The 23,078-nt window shown below is 39.6% G+C and overlaps 1 protein-coding gene across 3 annotated transcripts in view; it reads right to left on the reverse strand.

Annotated features, from left to right (window-relative positions):
• Positions 1 to 23,078, reverse strand: part of LOC124052922 (zinc finger protein 385B-like) — a 58,996-nt gene that overhangs the window by 11,950 nt on the left and 23,968 nt on the right. For 2 of the 3 annotated variants that reach the window (XM_046377719.1, XM_046377718.1), the window contains exon 2: positions 22,473 to 22,778. In XM_046377719.1, the coding sequence (XP_046233675.1) occupies positions 22,473 to 22,778 (306 nt within the window). Of the gene's footprint in view, positions 1 to 14,060; positions 14,486 to 22,472; positions 22,779 to 23,078 lie in introns of those variants that run through there. The other variant, XM_046377720.1, reaches the window with a different exon arrangement.

Below are 23,078 nucleotides of genomic sequence, written 5' to 3' on the forward strand. Positions count from 1 at the left end.
AAACAGCCTCATCATTTCTCTTATGAAATACATTAACAACAGATTTCCATCCATTTGAAAGACTTGACTTGACTTGGTATGAATTCAGTATTTACACTTAATGAGGGTGGAGGGGACATTTGAGCTTAGCTGGATGGAAAATGTCAAGAGGAGTTTGATGAGATGGTTGAGTGGAACACTGGCTGGTAGGACAAATCTTCTGCACTGAAAAACTGAGTGAAATTGACTGCTGAGTCCAGAAGTATTAACATACCAAATGACAACTGAGGGATGAAGAGAGATGACTCACCAACTTTGGATTTAGGGATGATATGTGAGAAACTGTACATGTTTACCCATACTGAAGAATTAGTCTCCTTTGGGATAAGATAATAACTGAAATGAACATGTTTTTACTACACCACCAAAACACAGATTATCATAAAATGCATTGTTCAGGTGCACCTGTATATTTTCTCTGAATACTACAGAGTGAATGCAGTCAGTCTAAAAGCTGGAGTCTAATGATGTTATTTCAATGAACTGAAAAATACAGCAATTTCGCCAATTTTCTGCTTCTTCAACATTTGTATTTCAGGTTTTATCTCTGGGGATGAGCCACATTTGAAAGTCCTTGAGCATTAGCATGTTTTAGACCAATCTTATCATATTCAAAAATGGCTCTTAAAACTTGAGAAGAGCAGAGAGATACAGCAGAGGAAGGGGAAGGAAAGAGACTTTTACACATTTAAAACAAGCTCAAAGAAATTATGTGAACAGCACTGAGGAGGGAATACGTCATAGCCTAAAGGCCCATGATTTTAGAAGTCACATCAAAAGAAGTTAGAGAGATCAAAGATGTTGAGTTGAGTTGCAGATGACCCCATGTTTGCTTTAGGCAACAACTGACTGAGTGGCAGCAGTGGATGTAACACACGACAGCATATTTCCTTTAAATCACCACCTGCAGCCACAAATACCTCAGGGCACGTTTTTTCTGGCAATGAATATGGCAAAAGATAAATGCCTGCCACAATTTTTGATAAAGCAGATTCAAAGTAGTCCAAATTAATGCTTTACGCGGTAGTTAAACATGATTATGTACTTTGGAATATCAAACAACACTACAGCCATGCTAGCAGCACTGGGAAGCTGCATTGAGGCACCACAGTGCATTGAGCTAAATGCTAAAATCGGCATGCTAATATAATACAATGCTAACAAGCTGTTTTTGTCCTATTACATTTAGCAGGTGAAATGTTTACCATGTCACTATCTTAGTTTAGCACAGATGTGGCTGATGGGAATGTAATTTTGCAGATATTTGGTCATAAATCAAAGTATTGGACGAATCAAAATGTTCACCTAAGGATGGTGGTAGATAGAAAGTTAAGGAGCCAAAGTTAGTGAAGTTCATCCTGTGGGGGACATGAATGTTAAATGTACAAATTTCTATGCCAATCCCTCTAACATTTGTTAAGATATTTCAGCCTGGACCAAAGTGGTAAACCATGTTGCCCTCCCCAGAGCCACATTGCCAGCCCAGGGTTGCGGATCCATCATACTGGGTTTCCACTAAAGACTTCATCCCCTCACCTGGTCAACAGATTAACCCACCACATAACCCCAGCACGCCAGTGAGGGATTAACTCCACTGCATCACAATGTAACTTATGCTTCATCAAATATATATTACATTACCTCTTGTTTTCGTACTGTTTATTCTGTTTATTCAGTGATTTACAGACATGCCAGCGTATAGTGAGGAGAGGCTCAGCTGTTTATTACTGTTTATTTGATCCTGCATGTGTAATATGCAATACAGATCTCCCTGGAAAAGCACACATACACAATAACACATAGACACGTGTGTTTACTGATTTGATTTTGTTTTTTGATGAATTCCACTTTCATTTAAACGCTCCACCAGGACTGTTCATGTACCACTGATGCCAATAAAGTGCACTGGATTGAGTTACACTGAATCGAGAGCGAGTGACATAATAGCTAGAAATGAGAGAGAGACACAACCACAAGCTGACAGATTTTTTTTTTCTCTCCACGAGGCTGATGTGCCTAATCTGCCTGTCAGTATGACTTCTGGGGACATTTGATTCCTTCTCTTACACAAATCTGAAATTGATCTCATTAATCTCCTATGCATATTATTCACATAACACAGCAGAGCGAGACGTTTAATTAACTGCATTTTGCTCTGAACAAACTAGGAACTGCCACCATCGGTGAGACTTTGTACAACATCAGGCGACAAAGAGGAACAGGCTTCTCATGGGACTTTCAAGTTACCCGTCTCATTTGTGTCCAGAAAGTGTCACAAAAGCTTTGAGATGGACTAAAGCTGTGGTTTCATTGAATCATGCTGGCAATGTGTTAACCAGCAGGCCTTGATTAGTATTTTATAAATAGTCAGTCGGCCTTCATGAACTCATGGACTCAATTACTGTACCCATAACCTAAAATAAAGAGGATAAGTAGAGGGATTTACTTATAAATTTAACATAAAAATAACCTCACACATCAAATGCCACACATCTGACTGTTAGCCACACCCTTATTTTACACATTTTTGCTAATTTAACATGCATGCACCTGCTGTTTTCATGTATGTCTAACTATAATTATGGTGGCACTGCTTTTTAAAGCACAGCTCTTCTAAACAGCTTTCTAAAACTGCCTCATTTTGTAATTTATTCAGTTTTACTTAAGCAAGTTACACAGTGGAAATTCTGGAATATATCAATGTTGATTTGTGTCCTTTTTTAAATTAGCGCCAGCTGGACTTTATTTTATCTTATTTATTTTTTTTTTTTTTTGGTGGGGGGAGGGCGGTGGATCCTACAAATGGACATTAATTTGAATTTAGTTTGTTGGTTGGAGCTACCTGAATAATTCCTCGGCTTGAAGTTGTACCTGGCGTCTGTGAGAAACACAGCGCTGGATAAGTAAACATATTTTGTGTGTTTGCAAGAATGACAATACACAGAGCATAGAAACTAGCATTGTTTAGTGTCGATTTGACAGTTACGGGGGTTCATTTAACATAACCTGTAACCCCAGAATGTAATGATGCTATGATATGCCCCCTGGAGCATATCATTACCTTGGTGATGCACAGTTGCTACAGTAGGTAAGCTAGTAAGCTGGACATGCTAATGATTGCAGGTTATGGCAGACAAACACAGTTTAATCCATTAAACCTTTGCCCTTAACCGGGGGTTGATCAAACAGACAACTGAGTGGAGATTTGCGCTCGTGTCACTTATGATTTTCCTCATGCTGCTACAAAAGCGATTGCACCTTTAGCAAACGAGCCAATTCCTGCTCACTAATCTGCATTCACTTTCTTCTTCTATGCAGATAAGACAGCTTCTTCATGGAGGCTGGGAGTTTAGGTCACAGCAGCCAACCTTCCTGTATTGAGAAGGGATGAAAGATTATGAGCTGGAAAAATTATAGCACCTGGAAAAAAAAAACTGGAGGAAAAGCTTAATTCTCTATTATTTCCAGGATTAGTCTCTGGGTGATTCAACATCACGGCAATCTCAGAGGAAAGGAAATGGCATCTTTTCATGAAGGGTGGGGGGAGGGAAATGGGGGGAAAAGAGGCTTTCGTAGCGACGAATCACAGCAAAAGCATCAGAGGAAAGGGAGCTATGGCTCCTTTCATGGTGAATGCATTTCATGGGATCATCTGTCTGAGCCAGATCCTCTGTCTTCAGTCTGAACCAACATGGCGGCAGTGTGGAGGGAAGCTCTCATTTCTGACACCTACTGACATCCCCGATGAGCTTCCTCTGTTTATTCTTGATGCTTTGCGACATTAACAACTGAGTTATTTACACATTTCACTGAATGTAATAGGAAAAGCACTACAAATCTTTTGCTATACTATTATCATCAGCATGTATTTGAATATATAGAATACTGATAAATATTTTTCCCTCCAAATTAAACAACAGCCTATTGTAGCCAATCATAGATCTCCAAATTGTCAACTTTTATGCACCAAGAATAGAATAGTTCTGGTTTGTGACAATCATGTTTTAAGAGAATTAATGTGTTTTTAAGAGGTTTATTTAACTTAACAGGAAATAAAATTTGCTAAACCCATAAAGGAACACTTCTTCAGTTTACTTGATATTTACAAAATATGCAGAGGGCCAGACAGCTAGTAGTTCTAGTAGTAAAATAAACAGCTGAGAAAGCATCACATATCTAAAGATTTAAAAAATTATTTTAAAAATAAAAACAAATTAACTAATAATTAACATAATCAAACATTGAATGTAATGCATTCTTCACCTGATCTGCTATGTTTTTAAAATTATCTTGTGAGCAAAAATAGAGAACCTACACTCAACAGATCGCTGTGATATGGCTGAATAGGTTATTTAACAAAACTCAAAAATTTTCATTTCAGAAAAAGCCACAGTTACAATGGATTTTTTTTATTTATTTATTTATTTTTTTTTTGGGGGGGGGGGTCCTATCTCATGATATACTTCAGTGTTCTTGCTTACCTCTGCTGATTTTAAACTGATTCAAAACTGTTGTATTATCCTCCATTTTGGAAACCACACATCTGGTGTTGTCAGGGCATCTACACATCATAAATCTAAATCTGGCCCACAGTGTTATATTAACACCTTATCACCTTACATATAACCATCCAAAAACACATTTTCAGCACTTGCAATATTGGGTTACTACTGCTGATAATATATGTAGTGTGAGTACTTTACAATCAGAGCATCAAACAATAGTAAATCAACAGAACTCCCACCATGTCAGAATATGAATATTTAATAAATTACAGACTGAGCTGTTTTTCCATGGCATTCACTATTCTCAAGGTGCAGATCAGAAAATCCCACACACTCTATGTTTGACTAACAGTAATCTCTCTATTTGTAGAATAGCAATAAGTCATAACAAAAGGTTTCATTGAATAGGCAGGATTTAGCACTGGGGAATGTGCAGCTGAAATGCTAAAAAAGTGCTGCCTCTTCTGTCAGTGTTTTGCTGTTTCTAAGCCTGCAAAATACATCGTCAAATAATGAAAACCGAATGGTATGTTTTCACCCCCATAATAGTATGAAGCGCACAGCTTTCTGAGTCATAAAACAGAAGTGGTTAGTGCACTGCGCTTTTGCAGTAATAATGATGCCATTCATTGCTTACACAACAGGCAGAGACCTAGGCATTTATGATGAGCTCTGGAGGATGAATTAGCATCCATTAAAACTACCATTGACAGCTCTGCTTAGTTCCCTCACTGGAAACAAAACGGTGGACAGTGAAGGCCTAATTTCCATGATGGCTTAAAATGCTGCCCCCGTCTTGCACTGTGTGGTCCTTAAATAAATCATCTTTATTGTGACAAAGTACATTTAGGCCACGACTGGCGGCCAACAGACAAATTCTCCCCCTGGCTGTCACTGTCTATTTAAACTCACACAGCCGCAGCTGGCAGAGCCAGCGGCTTCATGAGAATTTCTACCTGCAGGGAACCATCCAGCCCAGATCAGGCTCCCTGCAGTAATCTGTCCTACTTCCAACTGGAGCACCGTGGGCCTATTTTCACCCCAGGGTTCAAAAACTTGTATTGAATTTGTTCAAGGTGAAACCCGGGACTCGCGTCCTCTGGTCAAAGAAAAATAAAAATTACAGAATACCCTGCAAAGGACTCAAGCTACACCAGCCTTTAATTAAACTAAAAACCATCGAGAGTCATAATTCATAACGTTAACATAGCCGTTTCATCCAAAATACTGGCATAAAAAGAGCAGATCAGCTCCCAAATATAAAAAGAACATCAAAACAAAGCACCATATTTAGTCTAATGTTAATACTGCCATCAAACTCAATGTATTAACTGCAGTGTCTGGCACATAAAGAAAGTAATATTCTTGCTTTGTTCGGGTCAAGCATCGTTTGAGTCACTCTCAGTAAGCTCTTCCATTTCTGTATCTTGTTTATGTCTCGAAGACTTTGTCTTGTGAAAACAGGTAAACACAAAAATCTAATTCAGTGCATACGATGTGCTCGGCTGGTAACATATTTGAATCCCGAGACGGTTTTGCACCGCAGTCATACAGGACAAACAAACACTAAGAGATAACGTTGATCTGCTGGGAAATGAGCACGAATGCACTATCAGCGCAGCACAGATAGAGCAGTATTTGCTGTGTTGTGTTTTGTTTCCTTTACCAGCCCTCTGCCCTTCCATAGCGTTCTGCACGTCTGTATCAAGCACACTTAAAATAAACTGCCACCATCTGCTTGAATTGAGATAAGGTTGAGTCCAATCAGACCTGTTAAAAGGCAGTCAGCAGATGTGCAGCACATACTTATTGATATTTAAAGTCTGTTGCGGCTTTATCCGCCCCATGAACTTAGTAATTAGCAGCTTTCGGTCTCGATGCTGCTTTCTGGCTGCGTGCCTGGTAGAATGAGTTTGAAGGATCTTCCATTAGCAGCTTTAGAGATGAGAATCACAGGATCTCTGCCTACTGATGCATCATGTTTATCAAGGGTGCATTTAAGAAGACAAGTTAACATCAGCAAATGTATTACCAAGGTCAGAAAAAGCATGTTCTAGGGACCTCTTTAGTTTCTTCTGCTTGTTGGAGGACAGGAAAGTTTGCCAAACCTGGTATTTGAAATTGAGAATAACAAGGTACTGTAACCAGGCATGGCAGTCCTGTCAAGCTTCAAGCACATGGTGGAGCTATAGTAAGAGAGATATTCAGCATTTAACTAGAGTTACCGCTTCTTCAACAGCGAAGTTGCAGTTTACATCCCTGTCTGTCCAGACTGATAGAGAGCTTCATCACATGAAAGAACATGCAACATCAATCACCTGAAGCTCTGTATCAGCGAAACCAATGAGCTTGTGATGGACAACAATGCTTCAAATATGGATGCTGCTGCAAAGAAACTACAAACTCTAAAAGGTGGAGGATTGAAAAGGAAAGAGAAAAGCGTTTTTGCAGAAAATTATGCCGATACAGTGAACCTGACCTTTGACCTTTTAGATATAAAATGTTATGACTGGGAGCCAAACAGGGTCATGTTAAGACAAATTATCTAGTTAGCTTTAGCATCAGCCTTTCAGGATGATATCATATACCCTTGAAGTGCATTTTTTTTTAAATAACCAACTTCCTGTATTTCAGAGGCTGACATCCAGTGACCTATGAAACCCCTTTTCCTATTGACACTTGAGGTATGTCACTCCATAAAATGCTAGCAGGTAAAATTTTGATCCTTTAAATATGTCCAGTTGGTTAAAATGCTCCTTTTTTTTAAGGAAAAGGCAAAAGGGTTGCACGAGCTAAACTAATCATGAACACATCCCGACAGTGTTATGCTTAAATCTTAATAGAGAGCACTTGAATTAGCAGTCAACATTTTTAGGCAATGTCATGTCTCTTGGCAGCTGCATATATCAGCAGGTTTGCATTTTCTGGTTGATTTTCGAGGCACGTCGCCAGATTTGCATGCACAATATTTTCATTCAAGTCAGCATTTCAGAAAATACCAAAATGTGAATACATTTTGCTGACAGAATGTATAGTGTGTAGGTGTGTGTGCCTGTTTGTGCGTGTCTCAGTGTGCGTGTGTGCGATCATGTGTGTATCTTAAATTCAAGCCCGTGGTCCATTTGAACCATCTAAGAGTTTGTCATTTATCATCACTCCAAAAAGAGAGTAACAACAGAAAATGTCCTCAGTCAGTCGGTCATGAACAGCAGCCAGTGGGAGGTATAGAAATCCTGCAAAGCCAGCTTCATGCATGTCAAAACTTAGAAATACTCCACATCCAAGGAGCAGGGAGTTGCACTTTTCCTCAAAGTTAATGCAGACAGTGGGGTTCAGACAGAGGCTGAGCTACAGGCTAACAACTCCTGTTTGAAGGACATGCAAGGTGTATCAGTGCCAGCTTCCTCCAGAGTCCATCCCCCAAAGGTGGTGGCACAGAAATAAACTGCTTCAACAGAACAAATTGTCGCTTTGCCAGAGTGCTAGATCCCATTTAGGGTGACTGTTTAGTTTTGTTGTTAAACTGGATATCCTTTCCTCACATCACAGAACTCCCAGGAGGGCTCAGACAGATAAGTGCAAATGAAAACCAAACACAGATGTGATACAGTCAGACTCTTTAGCAGGATGAAAATCATACAGATTCACTTCTCACAATGTTCTTTCAGGAACTTGAATGTGCTCAGTAAATCTCATGGTAACCGAATGATGATGATGTGCAAAAGCATCATCAAAACATTAGTCCTCTGCACATAACAACAGCAAATTTGAAAAATGAAAATATGGCCTTTTTTTGCAGCAAAATCGAAAATGTTGATCAAACTGTGGTGCTAAACAAAAGGTCAGGATATCACTCAGTTGGGAACAGTGAATATCCATAACAAATTTCATGACACACACACTCTCTCTCTCTCGTGTATTTCTATTAAAGCATTTTCAAAAGCCTGAAATGATACAGTTCAGCAGCTTCATTTTCCCTCACATAAACCAGAGAGGACAGGACAGAGAACATATAAAAATCACAGATATGACTCAGGATCGTGGAGTGATAAGCCTCCATGTTCAGTAATAAAATACCACATACACAGTTGGTGCATCTAGCATCAGTCTAGCTAACTTAGCGTTAAATCTTTAGGTTAGGTTGAGGACAGTACACAATCATCTCTCTTCTACTGCTACTGCATTTGCATCCACAGCTATGTATAAGATGCCAGTATTTTGAACGTTTTTACACTTAATGGAACTCAATTAAGGAGCATCAAGAGCCGTATGACTGACCCCTGGAAGGATGGACTTGTTGTCAGGAGTAACAGAGGTTACAATCCTGCTAACTAAGAAGGGTTTGAGTCAAATTTGATTAAAAAAATGTTTTAATCAATTTGCCCTGCCCCTAATTCTCACCCAGAATCATAAAACAGAAATCTACATCTCTATTATACTGTTCTTGTGTATTGTGTGTTGTCAAATTTCACCCAGCCCTTAGATGAACCCCTTATAGACTAAATGTGCTTTAAAACGATGGGTTTCTTAATTGCCAAAATAACAGTCAGAAAGAACCCTTCGGTGCCTTCACCATGTGGCCAACAGACAGTCCTACATGGCCTCCACAAACCCCCTCAGAAGACCCTCTCACAGTCCTGGTGATGACGATCTGATGCCAAGCTGTAGCAGATCCCCGGTTGCCAGATATCCTGAGGCTGCATGAGCTCTTGGCAAATTCAGAATGTAATAGAAATCCATGGCATGTGTCTAAATCATTAAGATGACTTAATGTAGTTGGCATGCAGCTCCATTCCCAGGGTACATTTGGAAAAGTTTTTGCTCTCATTTTAATGCGGGATGTGAGTCACTCTAAGCCTCTATGTGTACAAAAAAGCACAGCAAAAAATATTTTAAAATAATTATTTTGCAAATTCAACTGTGCTGCTTTCAAAATGCTTATTGCTCACACACAGGATCATTCAAACATATTCATACACCACATCGCACTGACTGAACAGATGCAAATCAGAAAATGAAACACATTTATCAAGATAAACTCAGTTTAAAGTCTTTTTTGTATAGATAAATCATAAATGTTAACATTACCAACTCAACCCCACAGAAATCGCACACAGTGTGCACAGTGCAAAACAAAGGTTACTTCATACTCTTCATTGACTTTATGTGCATTGCCTGTACTGCTTATTACCATCAACCAGGAGAGGTAAAAAGTGTTTGTGTGTGTGGGTGTGTGTGTGTGAGAACTCCTGCAGTCATTACTTGTCAGGCTAATCAAACTCACACTGTCAACGCCCTGAAATGACTGATTGGGGCTGTCAGTCTCTGTTAGCTGGGCTGAGATAAAGGAGGGCATGTTTAAATGTGAGCCTCTACAGCAATAGCCTAACATTTGGAATAACGCACACAAATCTTGGATCATATGCATACTGTATCAAAATAGTTAGCTGACGATTAAAAAAAAAAAAAAAGTGAAATGAGCATGATGTGTTCAAATGCAAATTCAGTGTCTGTGCTTCAGGTACTAGTACAAGACATGTTCCCCTACTGCTACAGGATGCTGCGAATGAGATGTTAGATTTATGTCAAGTCAAAGCAAATGTGTTGAGGTTGGGTGGCGGATGAGAGTACACATTTGCCTCCAACTCTAAGGGTTGTTTGACAATTCATGCAAAGATTTTGTTAGCAATTATTTCTCTCGTTAACCTTAGACTCCAAATTTAACCCTTACTTATAAAAATGCCATTTGTAGATTTAAAATAGAGGACTGTGTTTGACATGGACATGCAAAAAAATTGTTTTTGTTGCATAGGGAATCTGTGTTCATACAATTCTTGTTTGAAAACAGAAATATGAGATTCTGGCCTCTGTTTTAATTGTGCAGACACCATGACAAACACAAAGCAGTCTTGGTGTTGAGTGCACAGACTGTGTGGGCATCTCCAAACGCACCTGCTATTTTGGTTCATGCGTATGCAACAACGCACAAGTACAAAAGGGCTGGCTGAAGGTGACCACAGACCTGAGGGTGTGGTGATTCATAAACAAGCTCTCAGCCAGTCTCACAGCTCTGAGATACCCATGCTAATCATAGTAAAACATTATGACAATAGCTCAACGAATGACTAATCGGCATCTCCAGGAAACCATGTTGTTTTCTGGATGACGAGGTAAGAAATAGCAGAGAAGCAATTTCGTATATCTAACGCTTTTTTGGTCATAATTCTACTGTATTTCACTTTGTGATGGGTTGAATCATATCATAAATTGCTTCGTTATGCATTTCGAGAATAAACATGGACCTCTGTGGTATTCTCTACAAGGGAGAATAACAAGTTATAACAGACCCCTTTGATGTGTGTAGAGGTTTGCATGGTGTTATTTTACAGCAGCCTGGGGTCATCTGAATGTAATTTAATCGAGGCAAACACAGTGGACGACCATGCATAACTGGCTGTCCAATCAGAGGCTGCAGATTTATTAACATATCTGCCCTGCTGCCTTCATATTGATGCAAGGATTCAATGCACTCAAGAGGAAGCTTGTAATGTAGTATCAGCTGATTTAATGGTGGTCCTGCTTTTCCGGCATTAAACATCGATTCAGTGTAAAAATTATTGTTATTTCTGTGCCTTTGCTGCATGTAATTTGTTTGTTGTTAGTTTTTATTAATTTTATTAATTATTTTTATATAATCACATAAGTGAAAAAGTGTAAGACACATTCTCTGTCTCATTTGAAAGAAACTCCCACCTGTTTGCGCCGTTCTTCTCACCTGTGCACTGTGAGCTCAGCTGAGCATCAGAAATACCTAAGCAAATCTGGCAAATGGTCAGTGCTGAGCCCCCAAGAAAACAGGGTCCTATGCTTTCATAGCCACTTTGAAAGCTTGGCACCACTCTGACAATGAGCGCTCCAGATACTGCTGTGGCACAAATAAAAAGATCTCACCGACACCAAGGAACTGAGTCAAAGCACAGTAGTCTAATTAAATTTGTTCTCAAAGATGATCTGCAGTATCAGTATTGCAATAAAAACCATACTGTGCCATATGTATTACCCTACAATTAGAATAATGAGTCATTAACACTGCTGGATAGCGAATTCGATCCCCAACAGGAAAATTAATGGTCCCATCTAAACCGACTTATGAACTTCTGTCTCTTGGAACATTTTGAAAAAACTTCTGCATCTCTCTCCACCCCCACAGAACACAGATATGATCGTAGCTAATATGAGGGGTCATACTACCACACTCGATTTTCTTTACTCTAATGTTAATGGGTGCCTAATAAATGACTCAGAGTAAAAGTAAAGAGCAAAATATCTGTAGTCGTGGAGAAACGTATAATTCTTTCCACTGTATTGCATCATCTCCAATTTTGCTCTAATTGCTGATTTACTTTGTCACAAGTTATTACGTATACTTCATGTAAAATTGCCCACTAGTTTCTTTATTTTAACGGTTTTGCTTTTTAGTTAAAATTTTGTAACTAACATGGCTCTGGATTTGTAGAAAAATTGGGGACATAACTCAACTACTGATTTTATGGTGTCTATTTTTTTTTTTTATTGAAACTGTTTTACCAACTTCTACCAAAAGCTCACAAGAAAATTATTTTTTTTTTTTAACCAGGTTAGCATTATCATATCAGTTCTCCGTTCCATGTTTCCTGTTGCATTGCAGAGCAATTTGTAATTTTAATCTAATGTTTTTGAAAAGAGCTTGACTGGGGGACCTTTGTAAATATTTTTACCAAGTTCTTGCAGTCAGACTTGAACCAACCATGTGTCGATCACATTTTAGGCATCACCACTGGATGCACTTAATTTCCATTTCAGATGCAATTATGGTGTGGCCGTCTGAACAATGACTAAACCCAGTGAGCATGTCGTACTGTAAGTGACTGTCATTTGCATCATTGACGTCAGGAGGTGTAACACAGAGCTCTCATTGTGCGTTATTACACCACAGTGCTCCTGATGGGTTGTGTTATAAAGGTTTTAGCCAATGTATTGAGCAAGAATACCAACACTGCCACTGTAACTCCCCCAGTTTCTGCTGTGCGACAAGCAATTTCTCGTCTGCTGCTCTGAAACAAAAGATGTAGCGAAAGACATGACAAAAGTGTTCTTCATCCAGGATTTTTACACATCATTGCATCCGCTGCGTGTCATCCTGAGAACAGAGAATGAGATTTATATACATAGGCTGTCAGCGCAGCTTCAAAACGGAGCTCTTGACGAGGGGTGGAGGGGTGGGGACAGCTGCAGCATGGCCACCAGGCAATACTCTACAGTTATCTCCTCTCCAACTGTTTCCCTTTGATCTCTCTAATCTGCCATTTAAAGAAGAAAGCATCCAGAGCTGCCACATAGAAACATGTGAGTATTTCAGTCCACACACACACACACACACACACACACAGACAGCACAGTGTGTATGTGTGCACAAGCTATTGAAGTATCACAAAATGCACATGCATACACATAATTCAAAGCTAACACGACTGAGATGAGAAATTGCATTTTTTTCATCATCCTCAATAATCCGCCTCAGTTTTCATCCAAAATTAAAAATATAAACATACATCTAGAGCTGCAGCTGACAATTATTGACATTACCAGTTAATCTGCTGATTATTTTCTCAATTAATCAAAATAGTGAAAACTGCCCATTACAACTTCCCAGAAGCTGGAGTAACATATTTAAGTTCCTTTTTTGTCTAATTAGTGATCCGAAACCCAAAGATGATCGATTTAGAGTGATTTAAAACTGAAAACATTTAAAAAATGTCACATTTAAGCAACACTTATCGTATCAGGTCTACACATATGCATATTAAACCATTTATATAGAGGTCAAACTCAGAACTTCAGACAGGAAACTGTATAGCACAACAAAACTATATAACTATATAATGACCATGAGCCAGTAAAATGAAAAACTAAAGTGTTTCTAAAAGTAAAATCAAAACTTAAATGCAAGCAAAATCTTGTTCTATTAGCTGAAAAAACAAACACAAATGACTAAAAAAAAATCCCCACACTGCCTTTATCTTTAACAGGCTCCAATTATATGAGCTAATCTGGGCATATTTCCCTCGGGAGGCAAAGACATAATTGCCAGCAATCTGCACAGTGATATCAGCGCTGTTCTTGTGTGGCTTTAAAATGACTTGACACATTTGGGAGCGACAGTTTTGTATTGGTCTGGACTCCACACTTGGCTTCATCAAAAGGGGTCAATTAGAAAAACAAACAGGCTGGGGACTCATTTTGGATGCAGAGGAACTGAAAGGGGGCAGATGGCAGGCAGGAGACTGAGCCTGCCCTTGAGCAACGATGTAAAGTCATTGTTGTAAAAGCACAAATTGGAAAGGAGAGGACTCACATGCTTTTAGGAAAGATGGAACCACAAAAAACACCACATCTCATGACATATAATTTCCCCATATTCCCATAAATAGCTGATTCTGACACACACACACGTACTGTAAGAGATAACAGTCTTACCAAACAGCATCTCCACGTGTTTTGTGATTCCTCTGCTTGCCGCTCTCTTCTACGTTTGACTTAAGCTTCTCTCGCCAGTTTATCTCCCATCAGAGAAGTTGAACGAAAACCGACAAAGTGCCTCCTCGCATATAACCTTCTCCCTACTGTGTCTCTCTTTCCGCCACTTTGATTCTCTAAACTGAGGTGAAATGGCAGCCCTTTCCCGGTCAATGACACATCTTGGATGCGATCCAAACTGCCGCAGCTTAAGAACGGCACATACTGTATGTGCTTCAATTAAAAAAGCTTCATGCTCTGCTGATCGCGCTTGCCCTTTTTGAGGCGTAGGAGAGAAAAGGGGTGAAGCGGACTGAAAAGGAAAAGAGGCTGAGAGTGTGCGATGGCGAGAGTCTGAAGAGCAAGAGTGTGTATTCTTCTCTGTGTGAGTATGTAAGGGGGGGGCTGGCAGAAGACTGGCTATTAACAACATGAACATCCCACCTCCCTTCTTCTTCTACTTCTTCTTCCCAGCACCATTTTCTATTCAGGGTTCACACCTGCATGCTCCCTTAAGGGCACTCAAATGTAATTTCCTTCCTGGCATTACTTGACAACAATAGACAACATTTATCAATCAGTTTCTGTTCTGCTTACAGTTGTGTTTAAGGTACATACGGCTGTGCCACGCAGAAACATTTAAAAGCTTTCGATCCACATGACACGCTTAATATATCATCAGCATAACAGATACAGCTGGGGTTCACATTGCGGTCCAGTGCTTGCGATGATCGACTGCAAAGTCCTGTTTTAATTTGAATCAATTGTTTCTATACTCCTGTTTACATTTCCAATAGGTTGACTGTGCAGAGGTTTCAATCAAAATACCCGAGTCACTCATGCAGCACAAAGTCATTATTTTTCTCACCACCACCTCAGTATTACTAATATAATCGCTATCATAATTTAACAGCAGTAATTTAGCGTGCAGCCCAAGTAAGCCTGAGCAATTTTTAAATGGCGTCTTACAGGCACCATTCAAGGTTTAAAAGGTGCATTTTATTTTTAGTTTTCTTCCTGTGATGTTCCATTTGTTGACTCATGTTCAGTCCATAGTCCTTGAAGACATTTCTGTTAACAACACTGGTCTACACGCGACATTTATGACGGCATTAATAGCAGTTTGTGAAGTGCAGAAGTTAAGTATGAGGAAGGAAACATGTCGAGCCATGTGAACATACTGTATTTCTGATGCAAAGGCATAATTAATTTGGATCTGTTTTTAAGTTTATTTTTTAAAATTAATTTTCAGAAGAGGCACAGCCGAGGGTTAACACTCTGTAGCATGTTACAGAAGTCTAAATCATGGAGGCTTAGCAGATTAATAGTGCAGATCTTTCCCTACTCAATGCTAATTTAAGCCATTTGAGCAAACAGCAGCGTGAGGCTCTGACAGAATGTTTATTTTAATGAGCAGGTGGTACTTAATAGCTTGCTCGCTCTAATCTTTCAATGATTACTCTATTGACACACTTTATGGCAGGATTTTGGCATGATGTTAAAATCTATCTTTGAGCTGCAATGTATTAACCAGAGCATTACCAATGGGATCTGATGCATGGTGACACGGTTTATACTTGGACAGTAGCAATGTTGTGAAAAGAAGAAAGAAAATAAGACATATGGCTGAAGAGTCTGAGGAGACAACAACTCCACTTCAGGGGACATCAAAATGTGTTTTTGGAGAGTCCTTTCATTATCCAGTATTCAGCGTTGGAACATGACTAAGCATATTTCTTTATCCTACATTGTACTTACTCCAATACCGTTCAAAGAGAAACATTGTACTTTAACACAACAAAATTCAGTTTGACTCTAACTAGTTAGTAGTTACTTTGCAATTTAAGATTAAATGTGCACAAGTTCCTCATGATCCATGAGGGTTAAGATGCTGATCAAGAATCACAACATCCCTTATTCAAGTGTGCCTGGGATGTCTGTCTGCTGCATGTTGTTGTAGAGATTAAACTTTTTGGTTTAGTATGTAAAAAATGCCTTTCTCCTTATATGTTAATGCACCAATAACAATAATATATGTTCTATATTTTAAGTAGTAGTATTTCTGAAGTATTCCTGAAGTTTGGTATTACAAATTTTACTTAACTAGTTTTTAATTACAGGTAATTTTCATCTTGGACATGTTTCCCTCCTTACATGTTAACTTTAAGATTCAGTTGTTGAACAGCAGGAGAGGAGGACTTTCAGAGCATCTGAAAACTGGACTCATTCCAGAAGAATTTAGCTGAATATTTGAAGAGGGAAAGTATCACTGAGGAGGGCAGGGCAGCACATTGTTATTCATTCCACAGTCACTATAATCACCTCAAATAAACACAATCATTCTCACATTCTGCCCTGGCCTCAAATGTCATACAGAACACACACACACAAACACACACACACATGCACGCTTGTTTGTGTCTGCCCTTTGTGCTCCTCGCTGGCTCCTTGTCCACTCGAATAAGTGCGGTGTGGAAGCGCAACACTGACAAATCTTGACAGTTTTACACTTGATTTCAGGCTGCTGCATTCAAATGAAAGGAGCAAGGAGACGGCCTCGAGCAGAGCGGCTACACACAGCATGCTCTCATCTAGCCGTAGACCTGCTAAACATTTGCTCTGCGTACCTCTGTTTAACAATACAGCATGTGTATCCACGTGTATATATGTATTTATGTATGGCTGACATGTCATGTTCCTGATGGAAATCACCGACGGAAAGGACAGGGAGACATAAACAGAGAGGGAAACGATTCTTTGTTCTTAACCTTATTCATGCCCCAAAACATTTAGCTGTGCTGCAGCCATCTGCATATTTAGGTATGGTTTTAATAACAACTACACCTATTAAACAGATATAGAAAATGTAACAACATACTGATGCACACTTATATTATCTTACCAAATAACCAAGCAATCTCAGAAAACGACAACCCAGATTAATCCAGTGTTCTTAACATTGGCTTTCAAGTATTCAAATATATTCACTGAGTCCTCAGCCCATGTGACTCTGCTTCACATGCGGGATAATGACTCATGTTCTCACAAACACAACCCCAATGCACTGCCATTTTGAATACCAACAGAGTCATTTACTTCTAATCTAATCTGAGTCTAAACTATGGGGTACAGCTCACTTCATTCTGTCTCTGCGTCTCCAACTCAAACTTAAACTCATTCCAGCAGACCTTCAGACGCTACAGACTGACCATTGACAACAGATCAAGAGACAGCTTAAAAATGGCTGCTTTTTTGCTAAGCAGCCTCTGCGGTATGAAATGAGGACAAGCAGCACAAAACTCCAGCTGATAAATGTCCCATTTCACAGCTCGCACAGTATATTTCAGCATGTCTGTTGTGCCTATGTGCCTGCAGATATCAGGCTACCTATTTCATGGCTGCTTCTGTGATAACATGTATTTGCTGTATGTTGGTGTACAGGAGAAGGAATGATCCATCCTTCAGCAAAACACTGAGATTTTCCATTAGTGAAGGGAAGCTTTGTTCCAGGAAGAAAAAAGGCTTCAATTTCTCTTTCAGTAGGATAATTATTATAAATGGTGCAGGAAATGTTGTAGGTCACCTCTCTGACCGACATTATTTTTCTGGTTTGATTTAGGATTTTGAGAGGTTTTACTTTGAAACATCAAATCAAATAAGATTGAAATTTCATGTACAGTCTCACATTAGGTTACTACGAAACCACTACACTTATCCAGAGGTTATATGGCCCTATACCTACTGTATACCTACTGTATACCTACTGTACAGCTAGCTAAAAAAAGCATTAGCTTAACAGATCAGGCTGCAGGCAATGATGTTACAGTCTTTCATGTAATCCTCGACTTTATGCTTTACAGAAATACCCCCCATAAAACAGCCCCGAGCTGGGGAGAAGCACCATCTTAAGGAGAAACAAATGATCAGTGGTAAAAGAAGCATTCAGATCCTGAGAGTAGCATAACTGCGATATAGAAATACCTCAAGCCAAGCATAGGCTGTGCGTTGAAAATGTTAGCAAAATGTATAAAGTTTGGATTAAAGGTTGAAAAACAGTTAAAAGTTGCGGGGTACAGCCTTTTGTTCCTACTTCATACACCCTAACCTTTTCCACAAAGGTACAGTGATATTACCTAACTGACTTTATCTTTAATGGTAAAAACATTGGACAACATTAGTATCTTCCAGAAGGAAGCTTTCCAGAAGCACACAATTCTTAACTCAATCCAAACTGGATCCACGGAAAGAGACAGAAAAAATGTTATGACAGCAAAGAAGTTTAATTCCTAGTTTAATTAACAGATTCTGAGCACAAGAGATTATGATTGAGATGATACATTTACTCAGTGATACACACCGACCTTTGTGCTCCCCTTCAGGTCTTTAAGTAAAGCAAAAGACTTCTCCTGTATATCTATTTTTGATTGAGCCTCCACACATACAACAAAATGGTACTCAGTCTATACGCCTGATACAAACAGACATCATGCCGAAAATCTGAAAGCCATTAATGCCTGAAATGACACAACTCCACAGTGGTTCAGAAGCTTAGCGTAGAGTGCAGGAAGAAGAAAGTGCTTTGGTCTGTTCCCTTTTCAAAGGTTCCCAGTGAGAATCATCCTATTAAGAACTCTTTTCATTTGAGCAATCACTTCATGAAGCTAAATAAAGGGAATGCTAGTTCAGCTATGGGAAGGGAACGGGTATTATTAGGTTGGTTTCATTGCAGACTGAATTACACTAACAGTCACCTTAATTGACTTGGCCCATCTTCCCTTTCTCCTCTCAACTGCACAGTGGGCAATTGGGAGAATAAGCTTGTGAGACATTGTATAAAACCTGGGATTTGTGTGAATGTCCTTCTTATTTATCTATAAGATTTAGCTGAAGCTCTACTTGGCTGCCTCTTTCTGCCTGAAAAAATGGAAGGAGGAAGGTCAACCATTAAAAATTACACGTAAAAGTAAACACTCATTTTTACAATTTATTCTCTGGATCTGCAGGAATATTAAATTTTTTCTCATTTTTCTCAGGTATGTAATAAACTGTGAGTGATTAGGTCTGCATGTTTTTTTTTTTAACTAAAAACAACAACAACAACAACAATAAAATATATTTTCAAGAAGCAAAGCCTAAACAAAGTTGTGTAACTAGAGCTAAAGCTTTTCTTATCTTTGTCTTGTGATGGTGAACTGAATTATCTTAACTTTCACATTCTGCCTTGGATTAAGAACACAAAGCAACATCCTACTTTATGAGAAAATCAAGAAGAAATAAGAAATTAATTTTAAATTAATCAATAATGAAAAGCAACATTAGCTGCAGGTCAGTGTGAGGAGTACAGGACACTGGAAAAAAGTTTGTTTCTTTAAAAGGATAATTTACAAGCTATTTTTCTGCCTGAGGTCCATTTCTATATTTTTTGCTCCAAATAAATAATTTCACGGCTATTTTTAGTTCAGTTTTTTGGTGCACTGCGCAATTTGACTGTAATATTGTAATGTATTCACGGCAAACCAAACAAAAGGGATCAAATGCTGCAGGGTGCATTTAACCAGTTCAGACATAGCAGGTGAGAAACCACTCGGCGCCCCGTGTGGGTAAACGAGAGGCTCTTCACCCTGAGGAACTGACACAAGCTGCCCACGAGTGAGTCTCGTCTTAACAATCAATTAATGGAGGGGATGCCCTGACATCGTGGCCCGCAGCAGGTCGGCTGTCAGTGCTGACGCTGAAGATGAACACGTCTAATCTCAGCACGTGGCACGATGTGAAAAGCCTGCAATGAATTTACACTAAAAAAACGCAAATAAATAGCTTTCAAAGCGCTTGCAATGGTGGTAATTATTTTTTTAAGTGTAAATATGTCAAATGTGTCACTTTGAGAAATGTGTCAGTAAGGGAAGCATGTCATCTGACAAATCAGCAAACTGGAGGCAGATTGGAGGTCACATTCAAAAGACTATACATGCTTTGTTCAGTTCGTTGTAGCGCTGTATGACATTCGTTTCATTCCCTAGATAATAAATGTATTCAGTCAGATATATGGTGGGGTACAGCTATCCACAAACAGACGTAATCTGTGACCCACATTACAGACTAAAGGGAAAAGTTTCAGAATATTAAAACTATAAAAGTATACTTAAAACTATAACTAAAAATTCTTGATTTTTGAGTGTGCTGCTGATTAGCACAACTGTCACACAAAGCACTACACAAAGAAAAAAGAAAAGGGAAAAAGCTAGTATAATAAAACAAATTATAGCCATTGGTAAACAAATAAAAATAACGACACATCAATCCTGTTTGTTCTTACAAGTTCCCACAAGACATACAAAACATTCAGAGCATGTGTAGCGTTCAGAAAAGTGTCTGTTTCTGCACCAAAAAGTTGGCAATTGACCTAATTTTCCATAAAGGTAACTGCGGCTGACGTCAGAGCGCCTGATCAGCGAGTCAGGAGCTAAAAGTTTCTTATTTGACATTGGAAAGTCAAAAGTATAATAGATAGATACATAGAGCTCCCCCAAAATGTGACCATGCACACACACACACACACACACACACACACACACACACACACACACATACACACCAATTCTGTTCTTCTGCTCTGGATCAGTCTCACACTTTTAAGTATGAATGATGATCTCCAAAGGCTATTATCCGACACAGAAAAAGTCAATAACATTCTGATGATAACAAAATGAGGTTGAAGTGAGGAAGAAATTAAACAATGGATATTGTATTAATTTAATTTCATGTGCTGTGTTAGATTGGAGCAGCTAAATACGTGTTGTAAGGCTACGGAGAGAGCGACAGCCCCATAAATCAACATTTAAAAAATGCCATCTTATTGGCCAGTTGTTCATTAGAGGCTTTTTTTTGGAGTGTTGATTGATCAAGCTGGTCAGCGTGGCAGAGTGACACAGGTGGCTGTGAGTGAAGGTGATTAATGGCCCCTCATCAAAACAGGTGTGCAGAAAATGCTTGGAAATGGCGAGGGACTCTTAGTCAATATGTCCTGAATGTATAACACCTCCTCATAGTTTGCAGATGTGAACATTTGCAACATCGTGACAGAGAGAATTTGCAGCTTTTATTGCTGTATTTCTCCATGTTTCCCCCAGTACACCAAATAGCACAAGTTTAATTTGGAAAGCCTCTATTTGCAGAGTCAGTGCTGAGGAGAAACGCAGCTTTTCTGACAGGTTGAGGTGGCTCTAAACCATATGTTTTTACTTTTTCATTGGATTTCACCCGTCTGTGCAGCTCAAAAACCTGCGCCAGATGCAGTACCTCCACTGTGACATGTAACAACACATTTACTGTAAGACAAAGCAGCATAGGTCCCCACCACTTGTAAGCACACCCTCTATGGATGAAAAAATTGATTAAAAATACTGTAGATGACAACAACAGAGCCACTGACATGACAACATCCCTGCAGTAAATATCAATTTGAAGAAGCTCATAATCTCCTGTTTTTGTTCAGAGTCGCTGATTAAGCTCTGGTCATTTTGAGGCAGTTTGTAGTACTGTCAAGTAAATATAAAGTTATGAGCCTTTCAGTCAGTGTTGGCGAGGATGTACATGTACATCCTTTTAGACAGCAGACTATTTCTCACAGCATACATGTGAACTTGACAATGTAAATGACGGCTCAATTTAGGTTTCAGGGCAGTGCATGATGTCTCACAGGCATGGCTTAAATGTAATGGAGCCATCATTAATGTTATTAATTACACCTGTGCTGTGTCCATTCATATAGGGACTAATGAGCCTCTTTCTGTCTCTTTAAGTGGTCTTAATTTGGCCTGAAAAGGCAATTAAAAATGGTGATTGTCTGCCAAAGCTCAAAAACATTCTTATTCGATACTCAACTTAATACGACTCACTGTTGATGTCCAGAATCAACATTATGCAAACTACAGCCTCAAAAATTAGCTTTCAACTGCGTCGCACAGTCTTCATCAGCAGCAAAGCGCGATGGATGAAATCACAACAGCGACCGAGCTCGAGTGCCGGTGACGAACGGCATCATAAGCTCCGTAAGTGTAGGATCTATGGCAGAGTACAGAGGGAAGTCCAGCCAGTCACACGAACAGCATCAGGAGCATCTATAAAAAGGGCTCGAGTCAAACATTTAAGTTTCAAGTTATGTGGTATCAGTACTGGAAAGCAGTCTCCCCAGGTCTAATTTAGTCTAGTCCTGAGGTGTCTCGAGTCAGTCAGCTCTGGGATCAAGTCTCACAAACAAGTCAGATAAACTGAGGCAGCCTTGATAGGATACATTTAGTAACAAACAAATCAGCAGGTAACTTGCACATGTAACAGGAGTACATGAGATGATAAAAACCGGTGCCTTCCCACCTGTGCTGACGGCCTTGGCCAGGCGGCGCAGCCTCCTCTGGTGCGTCTTCCCTCTGTAGTGGATCTGGGCCTGGGCGCTGGAGTTCAGCTGTATGTTGCACACCTGGCACATCGTGGCACTGCTGTTGTTTTGACGTCGCTCTCGTTTGGCCCTGTGCCCTGCCGCTGTCACCCTCCTCTCCCCTTCATCTTCCTCTTCATCTTCTTCCTCCTCCTCCTCCTCCTCCTCCTGTCCCTCCTGACCCTCCTGGCTCTTGGGAGGAGGGCTGCCGTCCGGCCAGTTGGGGCTCTTTGGACGCTTCATATCTGGAGACAGAAATGAAAAAATCTAACCGTTACCAGAACTGTGGAAAATTCATGTGAAAAAGTGAAAGAAGTAACACAGAGGATCAGAAGTAATACAGAGGTAATACAGTTCCCGTGTGAGATGGGGTATGTGATGTTGTTAAAACCTCCACAGGGGGGCAACAGAGCCGCACGACTCCATTCAGAGCAGAGCAGTGTTGGTCTTTTTCCTTCAGTGTGCTTCGAACTGCACCCTCATAATAGTTCTCTGATATTTTATTGTACCAAACAGAGAAATTTCATGAAAAGGTTGCTTACTCC

The sequence above is a fragment of the Scatophagus argus genome, chromosome 21 (assembly GCF_020382885.2).
Source record: "Scatophagus argus isolate fScaArg1 chromosome 21, fScaArg1.pri, whole genome shotgun sequence".
NCBI classification, from domain to species: domain Eukaryota; kingdom Metazoa; phylum Chordata; class Actinopteri; family Scatophagidae; genus Scatophagus; species Scatophagus argus.